Source organism: Aristolochia californica, unplaced genomic scaffold (assembly GCF_029961685.1).
Source record: "Aristolochia californica isolate CCGP_79_NKW_82.1479 unplaced genomic scaffold, dmAriCali1.0.hap1 SCAF_16, whole genome shotgun sequence".
Classification (NCBI taxonomy): Eukaryota; Viridiplantae; Streptophyta; class Magnoliopsida; order Piperales; family Aristolochiaceae; genus Aristolochia; species Aristolochia californica.
Genome location: NW_027181837.1, coordinates 2,435,554 through 2,445,193, shown reverse-complemented (window position 1 = coordinate 2,445,193; position 9,640 = coordinate 2,435,554). Strand labels below are relative to the sequence as shown.

Genomic DNA, 9,640 nt, shown 5'->3' with positions numbered 1-9,640 from the left:
ATAAATGTTGAAAAAATATTTTTAATAGAAATATAGGGACCATTAGTGCCTCGTATTTTTTCAAAATATTTTTCTAATTATTAATTCTTTTTAAAAAATCCTATAATTTTTCAAGTACGATTTTCTTGCCAAGATGGCTTAGAAAACCATATAGAAAATTTTTGAATAAGTATTTGACAGTTGATGATATAATACTTTGAGCATGAGGCAATTTTCATAGTAATTTTGTGTTTGACATTTTATGTGATTAAAATTTTATCGATAAGTATAATAATATATTAGATTAATTATTAATTTTTATTTATTTCCTTAGAAAAGGCAATAAGAGGTCCATTTAATTTTCCTAAGAAAAATTTAAAATATTTCTTGTAATTTTCTAGTAAGTATGTAATAGTAATATGATTTTATTTAAAGAATTTATAGTTTTTATTTGGGTGATTGTAAATTGATAGTGATATTTTATTTAATTTTGTTGTGTTTGATTATTGTATGGAGTTTATTTATAATGTTATGTAGTGTATGGAGTGTTTAGATTATTTTATGGAGTGTATAAACAATTTCATGAAGTGTTTATGGAATCTATAGACAATTTTATGGAGTGTTTATGGAGTGTTTATGCAGGTATTATGTATATAGATTATGCCCAATTTTAAGTAAAGGTCATGCCGAATTTTATACAAGTATTATATATATAGATTATGCTCAATTTTAAGTAGAGGTTATGCCCAATCTTATACACATATTATATATATAAGTTATGCCCAATTTTATGTAGAGGTCATGCCCAATTTTATATAAAATGTATGCATAATTTTATATACATTTTATTCGATATATATTTTTTGAAAAGTTTGAAATGTATGTTGAGGCTCGAGCTCGGCTCGAAGCTCGGCTCGAACTCGTTGGGCTCGAGCTCGATAACAATTTTAGACTCGAGACGAGGCTCGGCTCGAAGCTCGGCTCGAAATATTTAAATCAAGCTCGACTTGAACATAGGCAGGTTCGGGCTCGGCTCGGCTCGATGCCACCCCTAGCTAGAATCTAATATTTTATAGAAAGCATATTTTTTTGAAGATGATGAATACTATCCTCCAATAACAAATTTCCTTATTCACTAATTTAAGCCCAAGGATTTTCTTGTAGACAATGAAACGAATTTAATGAATTGGAAGACTCAAAGATAATTTTGATGAATCAGTTCCAACTAAACCAATTAGGGTTTTAGGACCTGAAGCGATTATGTGTGATCATAAGGATTACCCCCTTAATTTTTATAGAGGGGCCCTAAAATCGACTACAAACTAAAGGATTGACTTGCACACGTGGTCATGTCGATTATTAATTGTATTAATGTAGGGTTGCTCCACCCTTCAATGGGGTCTAAAGGACCCCATTGAATTACATGTTGTAAAGCTCAGAAATGTGACTTATACACTTTTGCTAAGGAGACACACTAAGTTATATCTGGCATGCCCTTAGATTAGATGCATAGGCCAATGAATCTTTTTACCTTCTCATAGTCAGATTGTGCATAGTACAAAAGAGATGGAAAAGGTTTGTATAGGGATAGTTTGTGCCACATAGAATCATTAAAAATCTAGAGTATCCCATGAGTAGGCCCCCACTATGGCAACAAGGTTGATTTGTTCCTCACAATTATTGTAAAGAAAAAGATTTCCATCCAGTGTATTCCATTTCAACTTTGAAAGAGATCGATAATATAAATAAAGGAAGTATTCAGGAATTTTCTCGGCGGGGAGGGGTTCAGATTCACCTCTTCCGTTATAGAGGTGTCTCCTTGTCTTCGCCGAGTCTATCTGGTTGAAAGGAGTGGATTGAAGCTATAGAAAAAGCTGAATTTCAAGGATCCGAGTTGGGTTATATTCCGACTCGTGAGATTGGTAGAGGCTAGCAGTGGAGTTGCAGTTGTAGAAAGAGCCAAAAGAATGCCGCCTCGGTCTTTTAAAAAAGGGAAGGTAATCCCCGTCAAATCTTTGAAATATCTACAACCAATGTTTGACATCTGGAAAAGCGCATCCAAAATTTCCATCAACTGAAAGGGATCGAATTGTCCGAATTCCTAAACTGTAGATCATTTTCGCACCAACCAAAGAACTCGATCGGTACCCTGATCAGCTTTTCTGTTTGGCCTAAATCATATCGTCATCATGAGCTTAGGGATGATTGTAGGTGGATTTTCCTAAGACGGTTCAAGCCCCAGCGTTTTTCTTCTTGGGTCCGTTCGGATTGGGAGGAGTCATCGGAGAATATAGTTTTTCATGGAGGGGGAACCAGAAAAGGTTTATGTGGCTGTTGGGAAGAACATGCAGGAAGGTCTTGGAACTTTGGAATGGTCTCTCAAGAACTGGTCAGCTCAGTCCATATCTGTAGTTATTCTCCATATAAAAGGTCATTCGAAGGATTTCATCAGCACCCCATGTAAGTTCCTGAACTTTTCTAATTCCGATAATTTAGTCTTCTCTATTCTCCTCCGAGTTTTTGAATTTGGCGTTGTTCTCTACTGGGTTTCTTCACAGTGGGAAAGTTTCCTGCAAGTTCTGTGGGCGATGAGATGTTGGAGGCGTTGAAGATGATTGAGAAGAGGAAGTCGGAGAAGTTGCTCGCAAAGTATTTGAGTTTATGTGGCAAGGTCTGCAGTTGGGTTTCCGATGGATTGAATTGTAAAGAATTCGTCCCAATTTGTATATGCTTTCGAAATGCAGCCTTAAGAATCAGGGTGCCCTTAGGCAGTCTTTTAAAAAAATTCTGGAAATTTTTGTTCTTCTATTGGAAATTAGATCTTGGAGGAAGTTTCTTATTATCCCAATTTGCATTTTTACTGCACGCCATTGAAGTTAATTATTCTTTTTTCTAAATTTTTTAGGTGAAATCAGAAGTTCTGAATATTGAAAATTCTGAAGAACCGGTTCACAAGGTCATTGTAGAACTGATAAGTACTCTTCATATCAAGAGATTAGTCATATGCATGACATTCCAAAAATCCTCGTCATGGTAATCTACAAGTTAGTATTCTTAAATCTTCTTTTACAGGAAACTAATCATTCAAGTCCACTCAGTATGGAAAACATGCCCATAAATGTTCCGGACCTCTAACTCCTCCCCTGTTTTTCTTCTTCTTCTTTCTTCTGCAGGAAATCCAAAACTGCGATTAGTAGCTCAGTTTACATTCATAAGAACAAGCCCAATTTCTGTGAACTGTTCATAATTTGTGGGGGCAAGTTGGTTTTGCCTCGAGAAGGGAATAACAAGGTATACTCTGAGTATGAACTGAGAGTAATGGTGGCTGACCTGAGAAGGAAAATGAAGGAAAAGGGTAGTTTCAGAGGTTGGTTAGGGAGACTATTACAAGATAGCCCAACTTGTAAAAAGGATAATCTTTGTCAAGCACCTTCTTCTTCAAGAAGCTCCAGTCCACCAGAAACAAGTAACAGATGGGACAACCATGTCGAACAGATTGAGACATATTTCTTGTGGTTGTCAAACTCTGTTGAGGAAAGTGAGGCAGATGGCGGTTGCTCAGAAAGCACTCAAGTGGATCAAACAGAGGCGGAAGCCATTAAATCTGACATGGTGAGGTTTTTTCCTCGAGATTTTCTTCTTTTAAGTACTTATTTGGATTTCTGAAAGTTTTAATTTATGGTTGTGCTTTCACCTTAGAGTACACCAGAGAAGATTGGAGTCCTTAAAGCCAAGATTGAGTATTATAAGAAAATGGCCGAGGAGAAGAGAAGTGAAGCTAAGCCTATTGTGGAGAGACGAAAAAAAGCAGAATGGGCCCTGTTAGTATGTGATAAAAGGGTAAGATCTCTCTAATATTTCTCAAAAAAATTCATTTGCTATTACTGAGAATTCTAAATATCATCCTTCTTGTTGTTCTGAACATCTCTGCAACTATCTTTTCCAGGTGGAAGAACTTGCAGCCTTAGTAGAACTAGAGGTATCTAAGCAAATTGATATAAACAGGGATTTAGAAAAGGTAATGGAACAGCTAGAGGAGGTGACTAACGACACAGAAGTAAGCAAAACCAGGTTAAAATCGGCACTGGAGCTAGAAGGAGACCTACGAAATGTACTGCACTTGAACTCGACTGACAAGCTACGAATTCAGGCTCAGTTAGAGAAGGCGGTTGGAGCAAGAGCTGAAACAATTCGAGAGATTGAGGAGATGAGACGGGAAAGGGATACTTTACAGCGCAGAAATAAGTTTTGTAGAGAAAGAGGAGTACTTTCTTGGTTTGCTAGTTCGAACTGCGGTTTCAGAGAGTACAAAGCAGAGGAGCTGAAAGAGGCTACTGATGATTTCTCCGAGAGGATGAGAGTGAAGAGGGGAGCTAATGGCTTCCTCTACCGTGGGAGGATTCATCAAATAGATGTCGCCATTAAACTGCACAACCCACTGAACAAACTCTCGCGCGAAGAGTTCCAAACCAAGGTCTGTAAATTTGTACAGACATGTAAAATCAATCACTAAGAACAGGAGCTTTAAGGATCTTTCATGCTTACAAAAAGTACTAATTTCTCTGCGCAGATGAAGGTCCTGTCCAGCATACGCCATCCCCATCTAGTCACCATCATCGGCACCTGCACGGAGCTCAAATCCGCCGTATACGAGTACATGCCCCATGGCAGCCTCCAGGACGTGCTGTTCCCCAAACCCAACAAGAACTCCAAAAAACACCCTCCGCAGCTACCCTGGCCCGCCCGTGTCCGCATTGCTGCCGAGACCGCCTCCGCCCTCAGCTTTCTCCACTCCACCCGACCTAAGCCAACGGCCCACCGACGGCTGAAGCTTTCCAACGTCCTCCTTGACCGGAATCTCGTTGCCAAAGTCGCCGACTTCGCAACAGACGAGGGAGAACTCTCCGATCTCATGTGGGACATCCGGGATTTGGGAATCCTGATGCTGCAGATGTTGAGAGGGCAAGAAGAGGTTTCGAAAGAAGGGGTTTGGAACGGGGAGTGGGACGTGGAAGTGGCGTCGGAGTTGGAATGGATTGCAGAGAGATGTGTGAACGGTGAGGTGGTGGCGATGGAGAGTGTAGTAAGAGAAATGGATGACTTGAGAAGGAAAGTCGGGGAGGAGAGAGAAAAGATCACCACGTTGAGCAGAGGTGGAAACGGAGGACAACAGCGCCACGATGTCCCCGAAATATTCCTCTGTCCCATCTTGCAGGTCTCCCACCCTCACTCTCTGTCTCGCTCTCTCTAATCTTTCTCTTTGTTGAAATTTTTTGTACATGTTCAGTAAAATGGATGATTATGAGTTGCAGGAAGTGATGAAGGATCCTCATGTAGCAGGAGATGGGTTCTCGTACGAGTTGGAGGCGATCCAAGAATGGTTGAAGAGTGGGCACGATACATCACCCATGACAAACTTGAAGCTGAAAAACAAGACCTTAACGCCTAATCATTCTTTACGTTCTCTGATTGAAGACTGGCTCAACAGATACACTCCGATCTAGGCTACTCGTCTTTGAATTTGTTATTGTTGTTGTAGATTTCCTGTTGTTCCTGCGGAAGTTATTTCATAGTGAAGCTCGCAAAAGCGCAGACAATTTTTCTGTGAAAAAAGAAAAACATCAACTGTGATTGTGATCGATGAGAAATCTCAGAGAACAAAAAGGTTAGTTGTGTTCAGCCTCCCGAAGAAAAGGGATTAGTTCTCTTCAACTTAGGAAAAAAAATGTGAAAATTCTTCTCCTCTCTCATCCTTCTTTAACTTTCAAAATCATTACTCTCAATCATTCTGCCTGGTTTTTTATCTTTTTTAAATCAACAAAGAGTTTTTAGGGAACTTTTGGTTGTACGTTGGCTAATGGCTGTGTTAAATTGGGTGGAAGGCTTTATCCTAAAATGACTAGCCATTTAGTAAATTTTTTCCCAGGTACTAAGATAATTTGGGTAGAGGCCCTGACATGATAGCACGTGGATAATTTTTGGGTGGATGATCACATATGATAACCTTATTCTGATACCATGTTAAATTGGGTCGAAGGCCTTATCCTAAAATGATTAGCCACTTGGGAAAAAATTTTCCCAGTAATAAATACAAGATTTTTATATTCACTAATGTATATAGGATTATCATTTAACACTATGTGAAAGACCTTTTATTTTATTGTTAAAAATATGATTTTCCCTTTTCTTTAATAAAAATTACTTTTACAAGTTTTATTTTTTTATAAAATATATTTTTATCTTGTTAATTTTTGTTTTCTTTCTTATAAATATATGCTTTTATTTTTTAAATATTTAATTTGGATCATAGACTAATTTATTATTTTAATAATATAAATTACTATAAAAAGTATTACTAAGAATTTTTTATTTAATTATTTTAACTCTTTAGGATATAAATATAATATTAAATCATTGACTTAAGTATTTTTAAAAATAATAAAATATGTATTCAATTTAATTATTTTTTAGCCCATAATAAGTTAAAAATTAATTTATTTCTATCATTTTAAACTAATTCAATTGCAAAGCTTATCATAAATTTATTAGTTTAGTTATATTAAGTAAATAAATTAGTTATTATTTAATTCCAAATTATGTTCAAATGCATAATCATGTTATGGATTATTTTATAAAATTATATATAATAATTGTAAGGTTATTTCTAAGTAACAAATACTTTTATAACTTTGAAGTATTTATTTATTTATTTTTTTATAAAAAAATTAATAATATTTTTTTTATATATTTATCATCATGTTAGTAGACATCGAAAGAAGTTTTCTTTACTTATGTTATTAATAAATTAATAACTTAATTTATTATATTCATTTATGTTATTTTAAATTTTTTTATAATTAATCATGTGCTAAAATTAGTAAATAATATAATATATAATTTAATTAATTAATTAATTAATTATATTTTTATTATACGTTAAATTACTTATTTTTATAATAATCTTGTTTGTTTTACCTAGTTTGGGTTTTTAAGTATTATGTTTTAATTAAATATACTATTACAAGTAAAAATTATGTTCGAGTGCACATGAATCCAATTCTATCACATCCTTTGTAATCCCGACCCCGCCCTATCCTTGTAAACCCAACTTAAACCTGACCCGTCTTAAATCCGTTTTATATTTTTGTCTTATATGTGCATCAAGTTCGGGTTGAATTTGAAAACCCTCCGACCCAAAATCCGTTGGGTTTTTTTCTCCTCCGTATCCCCGACCCGCGGGGTGAAATTACAAAATCGAACCTTGGATTTTTAGGTCAGGTAGGTCGGGTCGGTTCCCCGTAGAACTTGTACGCCCAAGTTTCTATGGAAAAACACAGAGAGAGAACATACACAAAGGGTAAAAAGTAGGGGAAAACCTCTGTCAAGCCTCGCCTAACTACACACCAGCACACGATATCGTCAGAAACTCTCTCAGCCGATAGAGGTTTGTCTTAGCGTCATAGCTGCAATTTCTTACCAGAACTCGGCTGCCCCTGCTGACAAAAAGGTTACTTTTTGCTTCTTTTTCCATCTGCATGTTTGGATTGATTCCCACTCTCTGCATGTTGACCAATGGTTATATTTGAACAAGTTTAAAAGGTCAGTGTATGTGTTCGATTCTGATGAACTTGATGTTTGAGCATCTAGAGATGTTTCCCCTCGGATGTGTTCGAGCGATTGTTAGAGAACTGATAGTGAAATATTCGTACGTTCGCAAGTTTTCTCCTGTTACGTGTTGGAGTTGGCAACGAGTATTTTTTGTCATTTCCGATCGAGTTACACTTCATATTTGAGTGATACTTCAACAGCTTCAAATAGGCAATCGTATGAGTTACCTTGTACTTAAGTAGTGGCGTGAAGAATTTCGTACCATTAGTACTTTGCTTTGGGAAGGAGAGAAACAAAAGGAGGTTCCAACTCAAGGCGACCAATGCTAGCTCTTTTACCGAAGCTATCGCTGGGCAATTCTCCTCCTGGCTTCTATCGAGGAAGGAATTCCTTCACCTTAAGGGCACCCACTGTTGGGGGAACTGGCAGCTCATGGCAGCAATGGCTAGTACCCCCTTGCCACCTGCTATGGAAACTTGGCATCCCCCTCCGGTTGACTATCTCAAGTTGAAGTTTGATGGCAGCGCTGGGCTGCCCATGTCCTGCTGGATTCGGTGGCGGCATCCACTCTATCGATGGCACCCTTCTAGTTGCCTTTGCCGACCTCTTTGGTGTCTTTGACTCCACCTCAGCGGAGCTTGCTGGCCTCCTCAACGGCCACATCATTTTTTAAAATCGATTCTCTGGTCCCCTTACCATGGAGGGCAACTCCAAGGTCGTCATTGATTGGTGCGCTAAATTAAGGACTCTCCCTTGGCAACATTGGGCCACTTACCTTGATATCTGTAGTATTGTTTCAACTCTTGATTGTACTTAGGCACATGTGCCCTGTGTAGCAAATCACTTTGCTGACAGTCAAGCCAAATGGGGCACATCCCTTCAATCTCTTGTTGTAATGGGAGGCACCCTTAGTTTGCACTCCTTCCTATTCTAATTCTTAATAAATTCACACCCTTCATAAAAAAAATAAAAAAATAGTATTTTGATATGGGTGGTTATGGAATTGTTATTGTCCTACTTTGAGCTCAAAAGGCATGCCAAATAACTGAGCATGAATTGGTAAATCTTGATGAAAGAGGTCATGTTTGTATTGTATGTTGACAAGACTTCACCTACGATTATGAAGCCGAATTTCTATAAGAAAATATGCACCAAAGTCGTAAAATTATCGTGTAAGTAGAATAACTGTACTATGGTAGGAATGGGACCGGTTGATGTTTGGGGTAGGTTTTTGAAAATCCAAGTTTGCTTGTTACCCCAACTTCAAATCCCATCTCACTAATAATCACGACAAGGTTGAATTTTGAAGGCATGTCCTTGTATAAAATTTGAAAGCCACCCTCACTCATAGAGACATATTTTGTTTAATTTTTTCAAAGAAAGTCATTTTGATAACAGGGGGTGTGATGTGAACTTTCTTATATAAGCAAACCTTTTCCATAATTATTCTCTCTTGTATAAAAATTCTTTTATTTTATCTTCTAAATCTATGTCATTATATAAAAAATAAGGATTTAAATAGTAATACAGCTCTTATGTGTCAGGTTTGAGGAAACTCATTTGCACCTCAAACCTGTGATGGGTTTTCACTTAAACTCTGCCCTTGCCCTACAACACGAGGGGCAAATCCTATCAGTGAGTGGTGCTGGTCAGGTTTGGGTGTGTTAAGAATAGTTCCACATGGATAAAAAAATTGAACAACCATGTGCTTATAGTTGGGAAGAAATCTCTAACTTGGCTAATTATTTTTGGTCAAACCTTGAACCCAACTTTAACATGGTATAATAGCAGATATCTTTATGTGGGTCTCCACCTAAACTATCCCACAGGTTGAGCCACAAAAAAGGGTCCACACGTGAAGGGGAGTATTAATAGTAGTCCCACATGGATAAAAGAGTAGAAAAATCATGTGCGTATTAGTTGGGAAGAAGCTTCTAACTTGACTGGTAATTTTGGTAGGGGCCTTGACCCAACTTTTAATAGCGCAATTTCCTCATTTAACTTGCTCAGGTTTTGTCCCTAATTTGAACTTTGATTTAATGGAAGTTCAATT

The 9,640-nt window shown here is 37.2% G+C and overlaps 1 protein-coding gene and 1 long non-coding RNA gene across 2 annotated transcripts in view; both read left to right on the top strand.

Annotated features, from left to right (window-relative positions):
- Nucleotides 1-1,782: 1,782 nt before the first annotated feature.
- LOC137953178 (putative U-box domain-containing protein 50) lies at nucleotides 1,783-5,669 on the top strand. Its single transcript, XM_068800437.1, has 8 exons — nucleotides 1,783-2,439; nucleotides 2,538-2,650; nucleotides 2,885-3,012; nucleotides 3,153-3,591; nucleotides 3,679-3,819; nucleotides 3,926-4,453; nucleotides 4,550-5,194; nucleotides 5,292-5,669. Exons 1-8 carry the CDS (start codon nucleotides 2,280-2,282, stop codon nucleotides 5,481-5,483), a joined length of 2,346 nt encoding a protein of 781 aa, XP_068656538.1. The 5' UTR covers nucleotides 1,783-2,279; the 3' UTR covers nucleotides 5,484-5,669.
- A 1,637-nt stretch (nucleotides 5,670-7,306) lies between these two features.
- The window catches only part of LOC137953635 (uncharacterized), a 40,639-nt gene continuing 38,305 nt past the window's right edge, over nucleotides 7,307-9,640 (top strand). The window contains exon 1 of the long non-coding RNA XR_011112398.1: nucleotides 7,307-7,486. This is a non-coding gene — a long non-coding RNA (uncharacterized lncRNA). The remainder of the gene's footprint in view (nucleotides 7,487-9,640) is intronic.

Bases quoted from the DNA above. Each gene is read 5' to 3' on its own strand.
- LOC137953178 (XM_068800437.1), top strand. From the start codon at position 2,280: ATGGAGGGGGAACCAGAAAAGGTTTATGTGGCTGTTGGGAAGAACATG. The intron at 3,592-3,678 runs GTGAGGTTTTTT...CTTTCACCTTAG, and splicing joins AAGCCATTAAATCTGACATG to AGTACACCAGAGAAGATTGG. The intron at 4,454-4,549 runs GTCTGTAAATTT...TTCTCTGCGCAG, and splicing joins GCGAAGAGTTCCAAACCAAG to ATGAAGGTCCTGTCCAGCAT.